Raw genomic sequence first — 25,206 nt, 5'->3', positions numbered from 1 at the left:
ATTTATTTTTTAATTTAATATTTATTTATTTTAACAATTAAAAAATAATAGAACTCTCTCTCTCTCTCTCCAAGGGCCAATCTTTGAGTTTATGTTAAATGATTCTAACTTATTTTTTTTTAGCTCTCTTGGTGACATGAGGTGAGTTTCCTTTGGTCTAAATAGTCATTATTGCATGGTTTAGAGGCTATTAGAGGTTAAAAGGACAAAAAAATATATCATAACCCACCGTAATCCCTCATAAAACACCAAAAATACTTTCCGAAAATACTTTAGGACAGAATGAACCAACTCTAAAAACATTCTCCCAACTTTTAATGTATAACATACTTTTAATCTAAAAACTTCATTAGGTTGCTGATGTACTGTTTGATAGCTTTTTAAAATTTCAATTAAAAACAAACTTGTAATTGTTTAATTGTTAAGCAGTCTTTTAATTTTTAAGAGAATAAGTTATATATATCTAAACAAAAATAAATAAATATATTCTAAAAATACCTTAATTTTTCAGCAAAACTTTTCTCTTTTCTCTCTGTATTACACTACAGCTTCCCTCCCACAACAACTTCTTAAAAATTCAGATCAAGATCCTACCTGACAGACGCTTGATGAATTTATTTTTATCAAAAACTACAAACACAATACTACATGAAAATCATAAATTCTCTACAACACAAAATTTCAACAAAACATGCAACCGCTATCTCGATTTAAGTTTTACAAGGGCCATAGAGTTTAAAAGCTCAATAATCCCGAAATTGCCCCTCACTTAGCTCCTCCAAATTTGTTCATCATTTTGGTGATCACAGGAGCCACCTTAGGATTTGCCTGGTGCTTGGCAAGATTACCCGGATTTTTCATCACTGCAAACGCCAAATTCAAAACAAATAAAATAATATATATAATATAACTATAAAATAATAGTAGTAATGTACAGGCAAATAAATAACAAAAAAATTACCATCTTGTAAAGCTTCCATTACTTCAGGATCTTGGAATGCTGCCATTAGTTCAGGATCCTGCCATGGTTTTTAAAAAATTAATACCTACAAATTTGTTGCTAATTAAATCTCCAAATTCATTCAAACTTACATTCAAAATCTTGGTATAGTCCATTCCACCAGGCATGCCGCCTCCAGGGGAGGCACCTCTAGGCATTCCGCCACCTGGAAACCCTCCCGGCATGCCGCCACCAGGAAAACCTCCCGGCATGCTGCCACCTGGAAAGCCGCCAGCACCTGATCTTTCACTTGAAGATGCTTGTTCTTGCTTTTTGGCCTTTTCATATGCAGCCTATAGAGATTAAAAAGTTAAAAGAGTAAATTATAAAAATGGTCCTTGAGTATGGCTGTTTTTATTTGAATTTTGTTCCTTATTTGAGGCTTGTGTAACGTTTTGTAAAAAGACTATATTACCATTTGCTGATTTTTTTATTTTTTATTTAATTTAATGTTTTGCAATTATTATACTAAGATGGCACAAAAACTTGAAATAAGGACCAAGGGAAAGCATTTGGGGACTAAAAAAAAAAAAAAAAAAAAAAAACAGTGATACTCATGGACTAGTATTTTAATCCAATTTAATGTTTCATTATTACATTTTGGTGGAAAACAGTTACCAAAACCACAAATAAGGACCAAAATAGCAAGCAAACTTTTTAGAACTAAAAATGCACAAAGCAGTGATATTCAGGGACTAGTTTTGCAATTTATCATATTACAATAATTAGAAAAAATTGTTAGAAAAACCATGAAGAAGGACCAAAATTGCAAAAAACAGTAAAACTTAGGGACGATTTTTAATTTACTCAAAAAAGGAATAACAGATATATATGAGCAAAAGGAGTTGAGTTGACCTTAGCTTCAGCTCGTCGACGTTGCCTCTCACGTTCTGATTTTCTGTCCTCTCTCTCTTTCCTCAATTTATCATATTTCCTTCGGTGTTCCTCTATTTTATGTGCATTTGGTTCAACCTTAATTCACCAAGTAATTGTATTAAAATAAAACGCATAGGAACAAACACAATTATCCATATTAAGTAATTGTTTCTCAAGATTAACCTTTTTGAGAACACAACTTATTTCCTCATCATAATCAAGCTTTGATGCAACATGAAGATCCTTTGCAGCCTCTTCCCATTGACCAAGCATTGACCGTGCAATCCCACGTGATTTATAGCCTTTAGCAGAATCCGGATTAATCTGCAAAATCAACCCAAAAAAAAAAAAAGTTAAATTAATAACCAGAATTAAACATTATCATCATATAGTATATAGTATTGTACAAAGATTATAAAAAATGGGATGCCTGTAGTGCAGCATCAGCATCCCGAATGGCAGCATTCGGTTTCTTCATTTTGATATATACAGTGGCTGTATGAAGAAAAAGAAACCAAGACATTTCAGGTTAAGTCATCTAGAATATAATTTATATAAAGTTATAAACATAGACAAGAATAAAATCTAACGATTCTGTTTTTATTTTTACCTCTAGTTGCATACATGATAGCTGAAGTAGGATTGAGCAGAATTGCCTCCGTGAGATACTCAATTGCTTCCTCTAGGTTACCTATTTATGCAATTTCAAGCAAACTATAAGTTTGATCTTAAATTTGATGATAAAGAAGAAGAGACAGGAACAGACCATTGGCAATGGCTTCCATGCCTTTAGCTTTTGCTTCTTGGGAAGCATCACGATTTTCATCAGAGACCTCAACAGAAGAATCTCCCATCTGAGATGTAATATGTTCAATGTTAAACAAAATACGGCACCAAAAGCTCAAAAAGGGGATTAAAATGAAAGAGACCTTCTGTGGAGGATCATTATCAGGCTCCACGGTTTCTCCTTCGAGCTCAACGTCAGATTCTATTATCTCGTCTTCTTCTTCTTCTTCTTGTGGTGGTTCTACTTCTTCATCGCTCTCTTCAACCACATAAGGCTTCTGTGATGTCAATTGTCAAGTAAGAGTGTTGAGATATGACCCATTTTACATCAACAACACTTAGCAATCGACAAAAATATAGTGAAAGCAGCTGTAGTAAATTTTGTTTAATTTTACAAAGAAACGAATCATCTCAAAAGTGAAACAAAAAATCGACTTTTTCTATGAAGATCCCCAAAACGTTTCAACAAGATGAAATACACGGTAAGAAAACACTAAAACACAAGATCAGATTAAGAGAAGTACCGATTCATTCTCCTTATGCTTTGATGACGACGGAACCTTACCACCGAGACTGAAATAGAGAAATCCAAACATATACGTAATTAATCAAGCAAATCCAGGAGAATGAATCAAGAAATCGACAGTTATGAAAAACCGAAAGAAATTAAACAGATATTTGCCTTTCGATATAATTACGGAAGAAGGATAGCGAAGGGTCGTTGAGAATAGACGGATCGGACTCGCACTTATTAACAAACTGCTTTAATTGCTCTAGCTTAGCGGCATCCATTTCCGATCACTTCAGAGTGTATGTGATTTTGATTTTTGGGGGCGGGTTTGCCGAAGGTTACCTTCCGACACTGAAGGTTTTAGCTGCTTCCTTCTAGTAGCTTCTAAACCAACGGATAAGATGAGACTCGGGTCAAGATAGAGACTTTTGACACTGTCGTTTCAAGTCCCTCGTCCGATAACAAGCCAATATGAACATCACATCTGCAGGCTTAGTCGGTAAAAATAAATTGACCATACGTTTGCAGTATGTAATAAGATGATCGTTTATACGTTTGCAGTATGTAATAAGATGATCGTTTGTTTTTAACACTGCAGTTATTGAAATAAATTGATTTTTCAAAATAAATTTCATATCATAAATATTAAAAATAAATTTTTAGAAAAAAAAAAAACACACAGTAGCCCATGTTTCTTTTTGTTTAGGTTAAAACGAGATGTGAAGACCTTTGAAGACAGTGGCTCATGTTTGCATCAGGAAGATCTCGCGTAGACGTTTTTTGATATGTGCACTTCCGAAAAACAAACACTCTGCGATTACATATGTCTGGGCGTTGTCTATGTGACGCATATAAAAATGGTTGCGTAGATCTTCATAAAAAAAACAAGCGGCCCCTAAAAGTATCAATCAACTAGTTCCAACTTGGATTCTTTGCTTGTATTTTTTATTACGAGCCCTTCAGATACTTTATAGACAACCATACAAAACGGCTAACAAAATTTTCCATTTCTTTAGGCAGTTTCCCCGGTCCACGACATAGGTAACAAGCCCACTAACCGAAGAGAATTGTTGAAAATGAATGTCGCACCAAGCAAGGATACGTTGTAGAACACTGGGCGTAAAAGGGCAGCAAACAGTGCATTGTTTCATCCCATATATATATATATATATATATATATATATATATATATATATATATATATATATATATATATATATATATAAATAAACATTCAAAATTTTCACTATGATACACTTGTATGTGATACCCAAATAGTGCATCATTTCGTCCCCAAAATGTGTGTTTGGGGATTTACTTTACATATCAAAAATTTCACTAATATAAAAGAAATGTTCTAATAAACGAGGATTTACTTTACGAATAAAAAATAGATGTAAGTTGATTACTTAAAAATGCTATAAAAAAGTGATCACGATTTGTTCACATGAACACAAAATCATGCTCATCACGACTCTCAAACCCGAGTTATGACTACTTTGGGGTGTCTCACATTTTTGGGGCATTTTGGTCACCCATAAGCCTATGTGTATGTTCTAGAGCCCACATAAATATATTGAGGAAATTCTTAAACGAGCTAACAAGAAGAATTGCAAACTGGTTGCAACCCCTATATATTCAAACTCCAAATGTAGTGACATATTTGGTGATCTGATGTTCGATCCTTCTTAATTTCGAAGTCTTGTGGGTGCATTTCAAAATCTTACATTTTCGAGGCTCAACATTTCTTATACACACCCCATGAACCAAACTACAATGCGTTTAAAACACAGTATGAGGAACACTAAATGCACCCTGGTTATCGGTCTCTTTATCTGGTAATGCAGTCCAACATCAACGCACAACACATATAGGGATGAATATACATTATGTATGGGAAAAGGCTACCTTTGGGCAAATTCGAGTACTGTACATACTCTTTACATACCAATGCTTGGATATTTTCATGAAGGCTCAATCTCATCAATTATTTCTCAACTTCAGAGATACATATTGAATATCGGTTTTCCTTCTGCTTAAACTATAAGGACCTATCCAAAAACTGATTAGCTCTTTGAAGATTTGATGGCTTGCTATTTTAGAATGACTAACAATACTAAATAATTATATTCGTCAAAAGCATGCGATACGATTTTTTTAATAATTAAAATTGTAATCTATAATTAATTGGTGATCACAATACAATGAGTGAATAGATAAATGAGCAACAAGTTGAGTTGGTTGTGTAGGTAAAAAATATTATATTAGTATCTATGCAAGTAAAAAATATTAGTACCTATGTAAGTAAAAAAAAAGTTTCTTCTCAACAAAATGAAGAAAAAGATACACTTCAAATGTGTAAATTGTTAGGTAGATGTAACATACTCATATTTGCGGAAATTAATAAATTTTACGAGCATAATTTTATAATTTTGTGTGTATTTGTGGTAGATGGTAAAATAATATCTCTTGAATAATTTACAAGGCGACATATACAAACAGGTAACGAACTTTGATATTTGTTTATATTAAGGTAACCATATTTTTCGTACGCATTTGACCATTGAACCTGTTTGACCTATTCAAAATAAGATAATATGATTGGTAATAAGTTGTAACATTACACTATTATGAACAAGTGAAACAAGCTTACTGGTCAAATGTATACGAAAAACATGGTTACTTAACTATAGACAAAAACCAAGTTCCTTACCCATTTTGGTAATACTGGGTTTTTTATGTTAAATGCAAGTGGTCATAAGATCCATTGATATGACATGAAATTGGGTTATACGGTCTTTTGTGTATGAGGAGATGGTCAAGCCTTGGGCCAACCTAATTTAAGCGCAACTAGTTAGGGGTTAGGTTGTATACGCTTAAGGAGCTAAGTTGTATGTGCTTTAAAAGACCTAGCAACACAACCTAGCCCATGACTAGCCGGAACTGAACTGGATTAGACCAAGCCTAACCTAATTGTTCATTGACTGTCAGAGCATGATCCCATGGCATAGTCTCTGAGACGGTTCTTGTCCAATATTACCAAAACGGATAAGAAACTTTGGTTTTTATCCACATTTAGGTAACTATGTTTTTTTCGTTCACATTTGTCCATTTAACTTGTTTGACCTATTTAAAATAGGGTAATATGACTGGTAATTACGATAAATACCAAAGTTCTTTATATTTCTAAGTCATTAACCCTTCGCAATTGTGCATGAAAATTGGTAAAACAACATACCAACAATAATCATGAATTGATATATAGTTGTGGAACATTTTGTCTGAGGAAATTCAAATCTTGTTAATTTACGACGTGACGTTTATGATCAATTCCTATATTTTATTTAAAAAAAAGTTTCATAAATTATATAAAACATAAAAACACTATAAAATTGTAAATTTTAGGTGTTGTTTGTTTTTTCGAAACGAAAATTCATGAAGTCTATAAACTACCTCTAGAATCCCTTGCGGCAGAAAATGTGGACCAAACAGATACAACCTGTAATAAGAAACATGATTGTTTTTTAACAACTGACTGTTGCAGTAAACTGAAATTTAAATAAACTAATTTTATAAATTTAAAATAGTTATCATTTTCTTTCAGTTAGCTAGTAATTAGGACTTTACCGTAAAAAAAAAAATAAAGTTCATGACTTTCTTGTCAAATTGAAAATTATTTAGGACTTTCTTATCAAATCGATGAAAATATTAGGACTTTAGTGTATTTTCATAGCACAAGAAATTCTAATTGTGATTTTCATTGTAGCACCATTGTTTTTTGTACCATCATCATCTTTACTCTGATACAATCATGAGCAGGGGAAACAAATGCAAAAGTAAGAGCAAAAGTGGGTGAGAAAACTTGTAAAACTTTTTTCTTGGTCGTCGCGAAATCTTGAACTGAAAAGTTGGAAAAAATTGTACAAATACAAACAACACACGTGTAATCAAAAGGGTGTGAATGCGGAGAATATGTAAGAAAGGCAATTTCGTTTTTTCTGGTTTCTTAGTTCTCCATTTTAGGATTGCAAAAATCCAACACAACCTTGATTCCTTCTTTCTTTTTTGATTATCTATATTTTTCCAATGTCGGTTTGTTGAAATTAAAAAAACACTATTTAATAAGAAACAAACGTTAAGGATTTCAAGGATTTCAATACAATTTAGCTGACCAAAGCAAGTTTCAATAACTCTTATACTTAAAGATTATCATACATTTAAATTTCTAACAAAAAAATATATATTAAAGTCTTAATATTTTCAACGATTTGACAAAAAATCTAAAACTTTATTTTTTGACAGTAAAGTCTTAATTCACGATTTGACAAGAAAATTTTAAACTTTATTTTTTTGACAATAAAATATTAATTACCGGCTAACCGGAAAAAAATGGTAAACGTATCAAAAATTATCGGTAGTTAGGATTTTACTGTAAAAAAAACTAAAGTTTAATATTTTCTTGTCAAATCAATAATAATATTAGGATTTTATTGTATATATTATAGTTCTCAATACCGAAATTAATAATTATAGTTTTACAACACTGTAAGAACACTAAAAAGAACATGTAAAAAAAATCAAATGTTACGTTGCACAGAACACACGTAAAGGCTTTGCGGAAGCCTTTTACAAAAACAAACGCTACGACAGACAAATGCTAAGCATATGCTATGTGGCAAATAAAAAATAGTCTAAACATGTTTTTTTTTTATTTATTTTTTTTTTATTTATTTTTTTAAACAAACAACACGAATAAATTGTAACTCTGAAGCAGCCTTTTGGTTAAGCCCATATTATTTCGGCAGCCCATAGGAAATGATTATAATCCAGATAACAAGAGTCGAAGACCCGGTATTTGAGTTCAGTTTCAGAAATTACTCTATAAAATATCAAAGCAATCAAGATAATATCTTCTGCGCGCGTTTCAAAGGATAAAGCCACAACCAACGTCGTTACCACCACCCGTCGCTATGGCCGGTACTCTTGCTCTCGGTATCGCCACCGCATCAACCGCCGCATTCACTCGCGTAACTATCAATCGTACCAGAACTTCCCCCAGCTTCAGAACCAAAATTCGCTGCATAGGATGGGTATACATTCACTCTGTTAGTTTAGTTACTACTTCTAATTGCCTCTCTTACATTTCTATCTGATTGTGCGAAGGAAGGATCCGGAAGGGATATTAGGGCCACCGAGCACAGGCCACTTAGCCAGACGTGAATTCCAGAAACGCCTCGAGAGAGACGCCGACGCCCGCGAAGATTTCCAACGTCAAGTCCAAGAAGAAAAGGAGCGTCGTCGCGCTTTGCGTGAGGTCAATTCTGAATTCTTTCTACGTTTTGTCCGAAGTTGCGTCATTCGAATCTCCTTTTCCTCTACAACTGATGAAATTGGGACATCGTGTTTGGAAATTGAAATTTTTTTTGTAGTTGATTCTTATGTTTATGTGATTGCTCGTTTAATATGTGTTATAGTCTCGGGGTGTTCCGGATACTCCTGCAAAGTTGATTGAATATTTTCTTGATACCGAAGCTCAGGAGCTTGATTTCGAGATTGCAAGAATGAGACCCAGGTAAGCTCTTTCATTTCACCTTCACTTCCTACTTCCTACTTGTGTTTTTAAACATTTACCTTATCGTCACCATTAAAGCCATATTAACATCGTTATTCATAGGTTAAATGATGAATTTTTCTCTTACTTAAAGCTTGAACTAGGTCAGCTTCGGTTTGCAGTATCAAAAACCGAGGTATGCTTGATTTCTACTATATAATTAAATTATAAATATCCCAGATTAATAAAAGTTCATGATGATTTGAGTAACAATGGCCTTTGTAGGATATGGAAGACAGAGTGATTGAATTGGAAGCGCTACAAAAGGCTCTCCTTGAAGGAATAGGTTATCAAGCTATTTCATGATATTTTCAACTTTCAAGTTCTTGTAAACCTTCAAGATTTCTTACTTTTTTTTTTTTTATATGTGTTTTACAGAAGCGTATGATAAATTGCAACGTAACATAGTGAAGGCAAAAGAGAACCTAACCAAAATCTTTTCATCAAAGGACATGAAAGCAACTGTATGTGACATAAAAACTATAACTTATCTTAAAAATACTTAAGGAAAATCTTATTATGTCCCTTAATACTTTTGCTAATAATATTTTGGCACACAGTTACTGGACATGGTGGAAAAGAATGAGATCAATAAGCCGTTATTGGCACTTCTTGATGAAAACATAGCAGGTGCTCGTAAGGCTAATCAGGTAAAACAAGCAGAATTACAAATATCTTTTAGTAACAACTTTCTATGTTCAATAATTAATCAACTAATTAAAAATCTAATTTGTTTTCTGATATATATGGATGCCTTTTTTGATGATGCAGAAAGAAGCAGCAGAATACATGGAAAAGCTTCGTGGGGCTGTGCTCAAGTTCATTACTGTCTAGTGTTGAGGTAGAAAATATGCAATAGATTCTTGTCTATATCATTGAGCATTTGGTGTTCTTTTTGAGTGCAGTTACACCGTTTTGAAACGTGTTCATATAATGATACTTAAACTATGAGTATATTGTATTTAAACATTCGGTTAGTTCTGAAAGGTGTTCATAACTTCATATAATGATTCTTGTCTAGATAAACAAATTCATTGACGTCTTTAAGATGTTCTAGAAACACAAAGAAATTCCAAACATCGACACTTCTTTTATTGTAAACAAAGAACCACTTGGTTTCAAAGAATTTACTATTGAAAACTCTCTACAAAAATCACTCACACTCTACAACAATACTCACTCCAAGCCACTCCCTACACTACACTCACCTAATCTAACAACGAAGAAGAAATCTATGTAGTTACATGACTCACAAACTAAAAACCCTAACATGAAGATGACGAGGAGAGAATGCGAGAAAACTGTGAGTTGTGTGTGCATGATATTTTTTAGTCGTGAGAAATATACACACACTCAATGAATATAGACCCTGGAGCAAACAACCGGATCAAATACATATTGGATCCAATTAATATCCAACCGAAACATAACTCGCACGTCCATCTGCAATATAAGAAAAAGAGAAAAAAAAAAAAAAAAAGCCGCAGTCCACAAGTATAAAACAAATGCACTTTTAGCCCTTATGAACAAATTATGTGACGTTAATACTCTCCGGTGATCGCTTGGTATATACGAGTTATAGAAATTTAGATCGACCAGACGGTCGATTGGGTGACTATGCCTTAAGTCCACAACCAAACAAGCATCAGGAAATGAGGCGGAAGTCACACATCCCACTGCATGTCGAATGTTAATTTCATATCACCCTTGCGTATATACCAAGTAATCGCGTAGTTATTAACCCCGGAGCCTGTTTGTTAAGCATATTATTACGTGAACGAGTCATTGTTTAACCTTGTGAGTTCTTATAACCATGCTGATTGACGATAACTACGACGTACTTCGGACGTCGTAAACCGAAATGACGTTTGTCACCCAGGGTGACTGTAGCTAAGAGTCAGCGTGCAAGATTGTCCGTTTCGTATAGATCTATACAAAAATTCACGCTCTCCCTCCAGTAGACTCTGGTTCTTAAGATGTAGACTTACCAGAAGACGTGTCTCACAATTTGGTTCTCTTAACGAATTCACAAATAATACACTAAAACCCCTTTTTGTTAATAACATGTATCTTTGTAAAAGTAGTACATATGTTCCATTGTTTATAAGGGGCTGTTTGGCAACATCTGAATTTTTAAGATCTAAATTTTTAAGAGGTTTGAATTTCTAAGAGGATCTGAAACTTTAAGTTCTGAATTTTTAACATGTTGTTTGGTTGGAACATCTGAATTGATGTGTTGAATTATAAAAATGACCATTTTACCCTTCACTTATTTTTTTTTTGTTTAATTCAATGTTTCTATTTATAAAATAACCAAACCAACTTCTTGAATAATTATAAAAAAAAGTATAAACACAATGCAAGATTCAAATTAAAAAAAAAAATTAAATCAAACACTGCTCTAATATAAAGAGGTAAAAGTATAATGCTATAATAAATAAATCAATAAAAATACATTACTGTTTTTTGTATTTAACCCTTACAAAAACAATTTTACAATAGCTATGAAAACAACCTAAACTCTATGCTTATATCGATCACATTACATACATACAACCCAATTCTCACAATTTGAAGCTTAATGGTTTTTCCACATTGTTCCACAGTGAGAATTTTTTGTAGAAGGATGAGAAATTAACATCTTCATCATACAAAAGCAAAAATGGATACAAGAAACATCAGATGCTAAAGTTCCAATTGCTCAAGGTCAAACATCAATGCCTAAACTCTAAAGTTCCAATTGCTCAAATGAGAGACAAAAAGGAACAATTTGGACAAAAAAAAGTTCACAGCCTTCATCCACCGTCATCTTAACCATAAAAAATCACACAATACTCTAAATCCATAACCAATTTGGAAACTGTAGATCAGTTTATGATAATAACAACTATGATTATTCCATGAAACTAGAAATCAATAACTAATTTGGAATGAAACTACAAATTTAAAACATCACAACATCACAGAAAAACCAAAACATGAACATTTAAAAACTAAGAATATTAAATCGATTTTTGATTTCACATCATGAAAAAAATTCGATTTCACGAATGAGGAGTGATTTTAGCATCTTCATACTTGACCAATAAAGGAGATCGGAGACCGGCATTGGCAATGGCGGCGCTTTCGAGGGTGGAACTGGAGATGTCGGAGCTTAGCCTCGGAGGTCGTAGTTCGGTGGTGGGACTCGATTTCATGGAGGTGGGAGTGATATCAGAAGTTATGTGAAACGTATGGGTGTACGAGGTTGATAATGGGGCGGCGGTGTTGTGCGAGTCGACGATGGGAGGAGGTGGCCGACAATAGGATGAGGTGGCGGTGTTGTGCGAGTCGACGATGGGAGGAGGTGGCCGACAATAGGATGAGGTGTTCGGTGATGAGAAGAGGTGATTAGCATTGGAGTCAGTGGGAGGTGGGAGGAGATAGGAGAGAAGATCTAGTGAAGGTGGGTTATGGAAGCGTTCATATGAGGGCAATAGAGGGAAGGGCGTGTATTTTTTTTATTCAGATATGATTTCAAGTCTGAAAGTTTAAGAGGATTTTAAGAAATTAAGAGCCTTTTATTTATAGGCTAACAAACGCACTACATCTGAAATAATAAGAGGCCGCCTCTTAATTTCTCAATTAAGAGGCTACCAAACAGCCCCTAAGTTTGTTTCCGAGTTAAAGTTTGTGCTTGTAATGTTTGTGTCTTAACGTGTTCTGTAAAATTGTTCGTAAGTTTAGTAGTAACAATGTTTGTCATGTTAAATAAGTTCTGCGTTCCATTGCATGTTAACGATAAGAAAATATAATAAACAAAATTATACTTTTAAACACAAAATTACTTGTGTTTCACTTGTATTTCCCCCTAAAAACATTAAAAAGCTTGGAAAAATATGGGGGTATGAACTCACCTCTAGGGCGCATGCTTGATCGGACTCGAAGTGATTACAAATGCTCCTCGTGTTAGAATATGTAACAGTGATCGTCTCCTAAAAATAATTATATTTGACGTCGTATTTAAATTAATAAGAATATTAATGTAAATATATAATAAGTACTTACAATTAATTGGGAATTAACTGGAAAATGTTGAAAATGGGGGTTCACGGTTGAAATTGGGTTTACAGTTGGAATGGGTTTAAAGTGTGTTCTTGAGGAGTTGTTGAAGATTTGAAGATGATATGAAGATTTGAAGGAGGATATGAATGTTCTTGGTAAGAATTATGAAGATCTGAAGATCCTGAGGCGTAAACACTTGAAGATTGAAATGATTTGGGATGTTCAAGGATGAAGATTGAGAGCAAATGTACGAATGTTTACGGATGAATTGTTATTGGGCCTAAGATGTTTACGGTTGATATATTGGGCTTGAATTGATTTTTAGCCCATTAGGGGGGGGGGGGGGGGGGAGTTCACGGTTGAGCTTGTCCGTGAACACATGTTTTCATTTCATAATGGCCGTAAACAATTGATTAGAATTAACTTAGAACCATGAACCTATTGCTTCCTTTGACTTTGGACCGTGAAACATCTTTGACCTTGATATTAGACCGCGAACTACATTGCTTTTAATTGCTTAGGCCGTGAACCTCCATTCTAGAAGCTATTAGGACCGTGAACTCCTTGATCATTCTTCCTTTAGACCGTAAACACTTATATGTGATGTTATTTATGTTTTAGACCTTAATCTTTAGCCAAAAGTTGGGTTATACCTTCCTATTATAACTTAAGTTCCAATTTAGGCTCAGTTATGTAGCTTATAAACAAGCACTAATGGTTATAGAAGATACAATGCAACAATGACTGCAATGTGACTTACACTGGTACTTGGTTAGGGTTTAGACCATGCTAGGTCTAGAATTTGGAGTTGTGACATCATCCCCCCGTTAGAGGGAATTTCATCCCGAAGTTCAACTCCTAAGTGGTTATTCATGAATTAAGGAAAAAGGTGGGTACTTCTGTTCTATATGATTTTCTTGTTCCCAATTGAAATTTGATCCTCACTGGGCAAGCCAGTGGATCTTCACTGTTGGGTCTGCTGTTGTAATCCATACAGAATGTGTGGGTTTTGACTTACTTATCTGTTTTCATCCTGGTAGGATGTTCACGTGTAGATCTGGGCAGCCTTTGCCTCGTAGTTCCTGGTAGGACTCATGCCTGGTTCATCTATCATCACCCCATGTATATAAGTTGTATATAATTAAAATTAATAAGACTGTCGGATGGGTGACTCTGCCCCAGGTCCACAACCAGAAAAGGAACAGGAGATATGGCGGAAACACACATCCTACGTCCGTAGGATCTTAATTATATACCACCGTCGCGCATACACTTAGCAGTGATAAACTAACTGCATCTGTCCTTAGCCTATGTTCTTGAACTTGACTTGCTGCGCGAGTGGTATTTCCAAAAAGGTCTGCTGGGGATACTCCTCCGGAAAGGTTACAGAAGGATATAGTACTCCTCGCATGAGTACTTCAAAGGTTTGAAGAGAGAGATGATTATGAGGCTTCATATTTGGTGTGTCATTATAAGTGACGAGGGCTTCTAACCCCACCAGCAACCATGACCCATACTCTGCCGCACTGAGTCAACAACCCACGACTATCCCTGCTAAATAATGAAATTTGACACCTAATCCTCTATTCCTTCCAATTTTCCTTCTTCAACCACTATACTTGAGCTTTCTTGATCAAATCCAACAGTGGTGAAAAAATAACCATCCTCAAACCCAGATCTATGACGGATGTACTAGCTGCCTTGCGACTCAAGGCAATGAAGACAACATTGGCCTTCCCAGGATGGTACAAAATCTCGCAGTCATAATCTTTCACCACATCCAACCATCTCCGCTGTCTCATGTTCAAGTTCGACTGATCCAACAAATACCTTAGGCTTTTATGATTAGTATAAATAGTACACCTGACCCCATACAAATAATGCCTCCAAATCTTGAGGGCAAAAACCACCGCCCCTAACTCCAAATCATACATAGGGTAATTCGTCTCATGAGGATTCAATTGCCTCGATGCATATGCAATCACATGACCCCTCTACATAAGCACTGCACTCATACCCATAATTTATGCATCATAATACAACACAAAGTCATATATATCCTCAAGTCGGGTCAAATCGGAGCCTCGCACAATCTATGCCTCAGCGTCTCGAAAGTTGCCTACTGATCAGGCCCTTACCGGAAAGAAACATTCTTCTTCGTCAAACGGGTCAAATGAACAACAATCTTGGAGAAATCATGGATTAACCTTCGAATATGGTGTCCTCAGAACCCCCTACTGCATTACTGCCTCTATCTTGGCTGGTAAGGGTGTTCACGGTCCGATTTTTTCGGTTTTTAAGTCAAACCGAAGCCAAACCGTTAGTAACGGTTTTTGTCAAGCAAAAACCGAAGCCGAACAATTGAAAATTTAAAACCGAACCAAACCAAACCGTTACTAACAGTTTGGCTCCGGTTTGGCTTCACGGTTTGGGATTTTTTAAGCCCATTTTAATCGAGTCCATTAAACTAATTTTGTAAAATGAAACGATCACATTGTTACATGAAAAGAAAATTTTGCAAAAATAAAAATAACCTAACAGGACTAAGTTACATGATATTTACTATTTAAATAATAAAACATATGAAAACACTATTGTTGTTTGTACAACAGATGAACCTAGAAAAAAAACATATTAGATGAAAGTTTTCCTTGGAGAACAAATGTTGTCCATAATGCCCTCGGGGGTTTCTGAATGTTGAGTCTTGCTAATTGAGATACCAACACCTCATGCACTCTATTCTTCAACTGGAAACCACTACAACAAACATAAGGAATGATATAGTTGTAATTTTATTTATATAATCTTCAAGACCAATAATATTTACAAAGGTTGAATTAAACCAAATAGACCCTAGATTTGTGTTTATACTTTTATATATCTAGGAAAATATTTAGCAACTATAAAAGAACTCGCAATAATTATATGTTAATACAGGATCAATCGAAAGATGCTCACTGAAACTTTCTTTTATTTCTTGGTAAATTAAAAAAAGCATTATTATTTAAAATAAACAACGTAAGACATGGATCTGACATCATTTTTTGACGATTTTCTTGCTCTTTTGGCTTGGGATACTTACCATAAACTTGTTTGTTTAATTCAGAAAATTCGATTTTTTATTGATTTTGGGTGAATATCCTTACCAAAAGTGAAGATAATTGTCAAATTTAGATAATCTTTTGTTTTATTAGATAAATATTGATTATTTGTAATTTAGATTTGAATTATCTTGTGAAAAAGTTTCAAATTACTTCCTTTAGGTTTTATAGTTTAAATTTGAACTTAAAAGTTTTGTTTTTGAAATTTAAATAAGTTAAATCCTAATGTTTTGAAAAGTTTTAAAATTTACCCTCAAGTTTTGGATTTTAAAATTTAATTAAATGTCTTAATTCGAAATTTAAATTTCTTTTTATTGGTTTAACATATATCAATATTTCTCTTTATTTTATATTTATTGGTTATTAAATATTATATTATTATATTATTACTTTCTTTTAATTAATCTTGTTATTGGATTATTATGTATTAATAAATATTAATTTAAATATATATTATTTATATATTAATAAATATTATTTTATTGAGTTAATATTTTTTTTTTATTTTTATTGATATATTATACATTAATTCTTTTAACTAATTATTTTTAATTTATTTTCATTGGATTAATTTTTTAATTATTTTAAAATTGTTTTTAACTTCTTTTAGTTGTTTTCTTTATTATTTTACTTAAAAAGCCCAAAAAATATCACTCATCCAACATATCCTAATTTATTTTAAATATTAGGAACATAACATATTTTGGACGATATCACAACCATCACCCAGTCCGACAGTGGTGGTGTTGTCCAAAATAAGTGTCAAAACCCGGTCCATAAAAATAATTAATCCAATAAAAATGAAATTAAAAAAACAAATTAACTAAAAGAAATTAATAATCCAATAAAGTAATACTTATTAATATATAAATATTAAATATTTAAAATACTATTTATTAATATATAATAATCCAAAAAAGAATTAATCTAACAAAATAAAATTTAAAAATAATTAATTAAAATAAATTAATATCCCAGTATAATATATATATATATATATATATATATATATATATATATATATATATATATATATACTACTTATAAAAGAAATCTAACTATTTCTATAAATAGATTGAATATAATAATATTATTTTTGTAAGACGTCCAAACTATTAAGCTTGAAGTACAACCCATTTATAATATAATAATACTAAAACTTTAATCCTATCCTTTATCCCCTAAAAATCTCGTATCAAATTAATAGAAGAATTCATTTGCAAATTGAACCCGTCAATCTCAACACTTCAGCCATTTGAAGCGGTCAATGTCAACAATTTATAGAGGATATCTTCTCTCACATAGGTAACAAGCCATTTCATAATATCTATCTTCGTAATCCCTTCAAAGTAAGAAATATACGCACACTCTCTCGAAGAACCCTAACCAGTAACCAAGACAGTATAACCACCACCACCACAACCGCTCTGCCTCCTTCCGCCTTCAACCAACCACTATCACGATTACCGCCTTTCCTCTCACCCACGACATGAACTTTCTTTTGGAACATAACATTTTTCTTTAAAAAAAATATCGTTGAAAGAAGCTATTTGTACCCACCGTTGTGCGCGGGTAACGGCTAGTATGTATGTGTGTGTGTGTGTGTATATATATATATATATATATATATATATATATATATATATATATATATATATATATATATATATATATATATATATATATATATATAACCCAAAGTACTGTTAATTGGTTAGTTAAATCTTCCATCGTGGTTATTATTTTGTACCGCTTATAATCTTCTTCGAGCAAAACTTCCAAATTCTTCTTCCAACGATCCCAACGCGTGCCACTGATATCCCCTTCGTCTCAAAAATCATTCCTGATTCACGACTACTTGGCTCTTCTTCCTCTTGCACCGTCTTTTTACCGGTTGCCAACGTCGACTTCATCGTCGGCGTCACCGCCGATGATGGTTGCGATGGTTGGGGTCACTATTCATAAGCTAATATCAGTTGATAGCCTTATATCCGGAAGCATCCTAAACCGACACCTAAAATAATGTCGTTCGCCCCAATAACTGTATTTCTTTAAAGTGAAGACACCACCATCTGCTCCGGTAGTCGCCGTTCAGGTAAGCTTTTAATCACCTTTTTTCTTTGTCTCATCTCCATTTGTCTGTAAATCCTTGGTATTTTAGTGGATTATGATCACCAGTATCTGGGGAATTTCCCATTGCTTTTGTCTATGATTAGGAGTCGACGATAATGATCAAGAAAGGGGAGGGGGATAGTCATCGATCTTCTATTAGGAATACGGGAAGGATTGGGTAGGAACAAAATCGATTATTGTCCAAATTCTCCCTCCTTCTTTTCACGGTAATTGGAAGCATGAATTTGATGCCTCCTACAATTTACTTACCAGATGCGGTGGAAAATTCTCAGGTTTGATTTCTAGAATGTGGCTTGCATTTTGAAAATTCCAACATATGTTCAGACCAATATATAGCTCGTATTTTTAGATTAAATACCAGTTATTGAATGATATTTCTTGAAAATGCTATGATGGGCCCATTTGAGCCTTTGGAAATAACCTCCCTCCTTATTCATAAATAATGACCCTCCAAAGTGATGGTGAAGGCAACAGGTTCTTCCTTCATTCCATGAAATATTCATGATTTCCTATATTTATTATAAGAATAATTGAAACTAAAATTATATTTACCCAATGTGTATTGTTGCCAAACGCATAAAAGGTTGACCTTCAATATGCGATGAAGGGGTTGTAGTTTTAGGTATGAGTAGTAGTAGCAGTGTCCTTACAATACATTATAAAGAAACAAATGGGGAAATGAAAAAAAAAAAAAAAAAAGAATAAAAATGAAAACATACCTAATTATAGCATATTACTTTCATTTCAGTTTTGTACTAGAAAAAGAATTATGATCCTTATAAATAAAGAAAAACCATTGATTTAAGGTGTATCCAGATGGTTTTCTTTTTCTAATATTGTTTTTGATGATGAAATTCAAATAGATAAAACTGCAAAAGATTGAAAGGCATCCATGTAGAGGTTTGATGAATTTTAATTTACATTTTTTTTTTATTTTAATAATGATGTGATAATAATTCCATATTTGTTGATTAGCGACAAATTATGAGCTAATTAGTTGTACTTTCTTGCAGCTCGACAGGAAATACGTTTTTTCAATAAGTTATTGATAGTTACAAAGGTATCATGATCAACTTTGCAATTTTTTTACCGATTTTATGTTAAGTTTTCTTGATTCGGGTTCATGTTCATCTTAAGACAGTGTTTATGTTGTTTTATTTCTGAATCCCATATACACAATCATAGTTTTTGTCTTAAAACACACTCAAACTCTTCATTAAAATCAGTTGGGTAAATTTTGTTGGCATGTAATAATGATTTTAACTCTTCCAAATTATCTAGATATTGTCTTAGCTAATATTAGTTTATTCCAAGTTCCTATTTTATGTTGTTTATATTGTTAATACGTATGTATAGGTTGCTGATAAGATTTCTCCATATAAGAAGAGCAACATACCATGACAAAAAAAGAAACGATTGTTCAGATGTATGTAGACACTGCTTGGTAAAATTGGTCCTTATTGTTTTTTTTTTTTTTTTTTTTTTTTGTTGTATAACACTTTGATTTTGGTTTTTTTAAACAAAACACGTAGAATCTATGTTTGTCTTGGTGTTTATTGAGAAGGAAAAGTTATAAATTGTTTTTTGCTGAAGTTCAATGATTGCTTTTCTGTTAGTTCCTATTCATGAATTATGAATATATTACTTCTATAAGTATAAATTCTACTTGACAGGTGTTTAAAAGAAAGACTTGAAGAATTTTTCTTGAAACCTATTAGATTATCATATGAAAACAAAATGAAACCTCATATGATGAGAACCAAAATCAAAGAAACCAATCACATTCATTATCAATATGATCATGAAGCATCTAAAATTGATAACAAACACAAAAGTACCTATTATTGTAGATTCTTATGGGTAATTATCTCTGATACATTGATATGACTATTTGATGGAGCTTTATCTCTTTGTGTTGCTTTCTTGATTCTAATTACATTAGTCTTTGCTTCAGAAATTTCATGTTTTCCTTCTTTGTTTGCAAGCACGTAAGAAGATCTTTTAATGATTATGAAAACTATTTTGTAGGAAGAGCATCAAAATTGGTTCGTGGGTATGCAGAAAGCAGTTTGTCTGGCTACTTTGAATAAAAAAAAATATATCCTTTATGAGACCAATATGTAAGGAGTTTATTCTAATTTATCCTATATATTATAGAAACATACATATATTTTTATTTTTGTAATATGTCATGGATAAATTTTAGTATTATTTATATCAAAGTGATTGTAATATTTTAAACAGGACATTATTTAGTAATATTGTTCAATAGAAGTTAAATAAAAAAATTATGTACATACCTATTATTGCAATCAGAGTTTATAATATATTAACAAATCATTTTTTTAAGAACTTAAATTTTTATATTGTCTGCAGACTTTTAAAAAAATTAATTTTATGCAGACCGCAAACGTGAAGTCTACTTCTTATTTTGCAAATTTGGTTGAGAGAAATTAATCAAAAGTTTGAAATTTTTTTAAGAGTTGCATTGCTACAACAACCCTCATTCAGTCATTTGTGGCAAAAGGACTACTGATTACTGGGGAGGACGTTAATCCAACAACTGGTAATATGATTTCATCACAAATCAAAACTTTTGTTGTAATCTAAACAAACTTGAGTGATAATAGTCTTTTAATTAAAAAAAAATGCAAACATAATAAATCTAATTTTAAAAAATTCGTAATCCAACAAATGGTAATAAGATATTATCACAAATCAAAACTTTTGTTGTAATCTAAACAAACCTACATATTTCTAAACAAACATACATATTCTAAAAATATTTGTAACCGTTGACTGCAGTCCATATAGTTCTAATCTTGTTTTTTAGTTTCTTTATTTTTTATACCATCATCGTTCTAATCTTGTTTCACAGTGATGGTTATCTTGTTTTTAACGGGATATTGAAGCAATTATGAACTCACATTTGACATATCTCCCTGAAATTCAGGAAACATCATGTGGTGGTTGTAAATTATTTGTTGTGTTACCCATCTTTATGATTAACTTATTCTAATTAATCAAATATTTGATAGCATCAACTAGTGATTCCCTACCCTGTATGCATGATATAGTCACAATATTCATTTTAGTATTTATTTATTTTTAAATTTTTGTGGGGTCCCCTTAGGTGGTATTGCAATTTACAAGAAATGACTGCTCAGTGAAAAAGGATTAGATGGTTTAATCATAGTAACGGCCTGTTTTCACGAATTAAGTGTTCTAATATAGAAAGATTTGATGAATTAAGTCAAAAAATAGGACTTAATATATAAAACACTAACTATTTATTTATTTTTCCTTTCAAACTTATCTTAATTTTAACTTGATGGACAATTATGAATTTTTATTGAGAAATTAAATTGATTCCTACTTTTTATGCCTACAAATATGCCTACTCAATAAAATTATGACAAGTGTCATCTTTCCATATTTTTTAAACTAAATGATTAAGACTATATTAGGAATATATCAAATACAATTAAATTGAATGGTGATTTGTTATAATTTTAGTGGGTAGGAATAATTGTAGGAGTAAAAGGTAGGAGGCAATTTAATTTTTCATTTTTATTTGTCATATAAGGATAAAATAGTTATTTATTTTCATTCAATGGTATATACAGTTTTAAAAAAAGCATCAAATCTTATACATAAAATTTTATTCGAAAAGGAAACAACCCCTCTAGAATCATCGAAATCTTGTCATTATATGCTGTTATTATCTCAAATACTCGAGTAGGTATTTAAGACAGCCAAAGAAACGTGGATGGGTTTATTTAACCTTTTTGTGTTAGTTTACGACAAACGAAGCTTGGACTTGGAATATTATATTATCCCACTTGGGACAATGTTTCCTTCAATAAATATGAGCTTGTTTTTCCTATATTTCATAGATTTTTTCAAGATTGTGTTTGTTTTTTCTGCAACAGAAGAGAAGGCCAAAAAACTACAATAAAAAGTTTGTTTGTTTTTTAACGTTTGTAAGCTGCTGAAATTAGGGATGAGCTTCGGGCCGAAACCGGATCGGACCCGAATAACCCGAAACCTAAATTGGATGAAAAGTTGGAACTGAAACCCGGACCGATTATACTAATACGAGACTAGTTTGCTTCGAATAATATGAGTTTCGATTCGGTTATTAACCCAAAAGGACCGAAATAACATTTAACATTATGCTTTTGAACCGAAATGAACCGAATAACTCAAATAAACCGAATTGACCTGAATAACCCAAATAAACCGAGATGAAGAATGGAGTTCGATTTCTTGAAAATAAAGTGGAGTTCGATCACAATAAATGCTTTTTTGTGTTCGATCACAGTAAGAAGCAAGGAGTAGGATAAGCCGATTTTGTGTGTGTGTGTGTGTGGGGGGGGGGGGGGGGGGGGGAAGGGGATGGAGTTCAATCAATCCAATTACAAAGCAATGATGAATCAATCAATCTAATTAGGTATCGATTATGGACTGTTAAGGCGACGATGAAATTCAAATTTAGTAGTTTTTTTTTTTTAAATTCGATTGGTATCGGATACGGATGTGAAACTTCAATCGGCAATGCGCAAGAGTCAAGAATGATCGATCAAGTGACTATTCAATTTTTGGGTCGGTCCTTTAGGTTCGATTAAACCTTTATTTGGGTAACTCAAACCGAATAACCCGATAATCAAATAGGGCTAAAGTAGATACCTGATAACCGACCCTAAATAACTTATTGAGTCCTAATCAGGTCGGGTTTCGATTTTGGTTTAGGTACTCGATCCAAATACACATCCCTAGCAAAATAAACTGAAATTAGATATATAATAGTAAAAAATAATTTTAAATCAAAATTTTATATAGTTTTAATCATTTGCAAATCGAATATAAAAGTAATTGTGATGAATTTTTTTTAAAATACGTTTATATAAAATAATTAAATATAATAATTGCTAAATAACAATTAATAAAATTGTTATTAGCAAACAACATTTTTATTTTACTAAATTTTTCAAGACGATGATTATTTCTTCGGTTAGCTCTAATAGATTTGATAATTTTACTAATTAACTTTATAATTTATTAATATTAATATTTAGTTATAGGCAATCTAAGACAAAAAAAATATTTATATAAAATTTATCAAATGGTCTTGAATTTTTTTTTTTTTGAAAAAAATAAATGGTTTTAAAATTACATAAAATATACTTGAATTGTTTATAATAATTTTAAAATAATAAACATGTTGAAAAAAATTAAAATGAATTTATATTGAATAATATAACTTAAATTAAGACAGGAAGTAATATGGTGTTCAGCAGGTCATGGGACCAAATTGTTATTTTTTCGAAAATAACGGAACTTTTGTGCAGATTTCGTCAAAATTTTTATATAATGTATAAACATATTTTTTTACATATTTATATCAAATTTTACATATTTGTGTATTTATTATGTTTTTATATGTACATATTTACGTATTTTTATGTATTTTAAATGTATAAACGTATTATTTTTACTTATTTATATGTATTTTAAACAATTTTACATATTTTTTTTTATGTATTTTTATGTTTATTTTTTTTATGTATTATGTATTTATATGTATTATGTAGTTTTTAAGCTTTTTATATAGATGTTTATGTATTTTAAATATATAAACGTATTTTTTATGTATTTACATCTATTTTTTAGTATTTTACATATTTTTTATGTATTACGTATTTATGTATTATTTTAAGTGTTTTATATAGATGTTTTTGTATATTTATGTATTTTAAATGTATAGACGTATTGTTTTACATATTTATATGTATTTTTGCTTATTTATGTATTCTTTTAGTTTTTTTATATAGATTTTTATGTATTTTTATGTATATTAAATGTTTAATTGTATTATTTTTACGTGTTTATATATTTTTTACGTAAAAATAATACACTTTAACATTTAATGTACATAAAAATACATAAACATCTATATAAGAAAACTAAAAAAATACATAAATACGCAAAATTATATATAAATACATAATACATAAAAAACACATAAAAACACACAAAAAATATATGTAAAGTACGTAAAAAATACATATAAATACGTAAAACAATACGTTTATACATTTAAAATACATAAATATACAAAAAAATCTATATAAATAACTTTAAAAAATATATAAATACATAATACATAAAAGATATGTAAAATACTTAAAAATAGATATAAATACGTAAAAAATATGTTTATACACTTAAAATACATAAACATCTATATAAAAAGCTTTAAAAAATACATAAATACGTAAAATATATAAAAATACATATAAATACATAATATATAAAAAATAACACATAAAAATATGTTAAATGGTTAAAAATACATTAAAATAAGTAAAAAAAAAATACGTTTATACATTTAAAATACATAAAAATAAGTAAATATAGACTTATAAAAATATAAAAAATACAAAAATATGTAAAAATAGATATAGATATGTAAAAAATATGTTTACATATTATATAAAAATTTTGACGAAATCTGCAAAAAAGTTTCTTTACTTTCGAAAAATTAACAATTTGGTCTTATGACCTGCTGAACATGTTAAAAATGACTAAAGTGAATAAATTAGCCGGTTTCTTAGGCTTTTCTATTCAAAATGTAAAAAAATCAAAACTTTTTTATTCAAAAAATAATATTTAGGATTTTATTAAAAATTTACCTAAAATATCGGGATTTTTTTGATAATATCCCTTAAAAAAATATATAAAAAAAAAAAAAAAAAAAAAAAAAAAAAAAAAAAAAAAAAACTCTTAGCCTTTGCCTTTGTACTAAATAGTCAATACCAACAAATATGTACCTTGTATATTATTATATCACATTTACACTCTGCACAACTGCCTATAAACCAGCTGTCTAAATTAAACAAGCATATACTAGTCATAATAATTAATGATCCACATTTGCAAATCTTTGACTACGTCTTTCTTATAGTTTGCTAGGGTTGTCACAGTGGTTAGAAAGTTCACGGAAGTTTGACTTGGCTTTGAGAAAGTCAAACTTTGTTATTTTACTGAGACAGGTAAGTTGATACGTATCCCAAGTCAGAGTAGACGAGAAAGCATTTAAAGACCTCTCAATAGTCGCTAGCTATATAAAGCACCTACCCCT

At 31.4% G+C, this 25,206-nt stretch overlaps 2 protein-coding genes and 1 long non-coding RNA gene across 5 annotated transcripts; 2 read left to right on the top strand and 1 right to left on the bottom strand.

The window, feature by feature from the left end:
• Window positions 1–464: 464 nt before the first annotated feature.
• LOC145034246 (FAM10 family protein At4g22670-like) lies at window positions 465–3,602 on the bottom strand. Its single transcript, XM_078982619.1, has 11 exons — window positions 3,345–3,602; window positions 3,187–3,235; window positions 2,806–2,940; window positions 2,643–2,730; window positions 2,487–2,567; window positions 2,307–2,371; window positions 2,060–2,200; window positions 1,856–1,972; window positions 1,093–1,293; window positions 962–1,019; window positions 465–863 (listed from the first exon to the last, which is right to left on the bottom strand). The coding sequence occupies exons 1-11, from the start codon at window positions 3,452–3,454 to the stop codon at window positions 766–768; spliced, it is 1,143 nt and encodes a 380-aa protein (XP_078838745.1). The 5' UTR covers window positions 3,455–3,602; the 3' UTR covers window positions 465–765.
• A 4,469-nt stretch (window positions 3,603–8,071) lies between these two features.
• Window positions 8,072–9,791, top strand: LOC145034245 (dimethylallyl, adenosine tRNA methylthiotransferase). The gene is made up of 8 exons (XM_078982618.1): window positions 8,072–8,263; window positions 8,341–8,487; window positions 8,648–8,745; window positions 8,848–8,920; window positions 9,010–9,070; window positions 9,163–9,248; window positions 9,345–9,434; window positions 9,556–9,791. Exons 1-8 carry the CDS (start codon window positions 8,144–8,146, stop codon window positions 9,616–9,618), a joined length of 738 nt encoding a protein of 245 aa, XP_078838744.1. The 5' UTR covers window positions 8,072–8,143; the 3' UTR covers window positions 9,619–9,791.
• A 7,864-nt stretch (window positions 9,792–17,655) lies between these two features.
• On the top strand, window positions 17,656–20,275 carry LOC145033365 (uncharacterized). Of its 3 annotated transcripts, none has more exons than XR_013677505.1 (6): window positions 17,656–18,024; window positions 18,146–18,334; window positions 18,926–18,962; window positions 19,076–19,122; window positions 19,419–19,506; window positions 20,091–20,273. It is a non-coding gene; the product is annotated as an uncharacterized LOC145033365 (long non-coding RNA). The 3 variants fall into 3 exon arrangements; XR_013677504.1 differs by having other exon boundaries at window positions 19,419–19,488; window positions 20,091–20,271; XR_013677503.1 differs by lacking the exon at window positions 19,419–19,506 and having other exon boundaries at window positions 20,091–20,275.
• Window positions 20,276–25,206: the final 4,931 nt, after the last annotated feature.

This window comes from Lactuca saligna, chromosome 3, assembly GCF_052625555.1.
Source record: "Lactuca saligna cultivar CGN05327 chromosome 3, ASM5262555v1, whole genome shotgun sequence".
NCBI classification, from domain to species: domain Eukaryota; kingdom Viridiplantae; phylum Streptophyta; class Magnoliopsida; order Asterales; family Asteraceae; genus Lactuca; species Lactuca saligna.
The sequence above is the reverse complement of the archived record's forward strand: the minus strand, read 5'-3'. Positions and strand labels throughout refer to the sequence as shown.

Coding starts and splice junctions, on each gene's coding strand:
- LOC145034246 (XM_078982619.1), bottom strand. CDS start 3,454: ATGGATGCCGCTAAGCTAGAGCAATTAAAGCAGTTTGTTAATAAGTGC. Junction 2,372..2,486: donor TATCATGTATGCAACTAGAG/GTAAAAATAAAA, acceptor TTCTTCATACAG/CCACTGTATATATCAAAATG. Junction 1,973..2,059: donor TAAGTTGTGTTCTCAAAAAG/GTTAATCTTGAG, acceptor TGGTGAATTAAG/GTTGAACCAAATGCACATAA.
- LOC145034245 (XM_078982618.1), top strand. CDS start 8,144: ATGGCCGGTACTCTTGCTCTCGGTATCGCCACCGCATCAACCGCCGCA. Junction 8,264..8,340: donor AAATTCGCTGCATAGGATGG/GTATACATTCAC, acceptor GTGCGAAGGAAG/GATCCGGAAGGGATATTAGG. Junction 8,746..8,847: donor ATTGCAAGAATGAGACCCAG/GTAAGCTCTTTC, acceptor CGTTATTCATAG/GTTAAATGATGAATTTTTCT.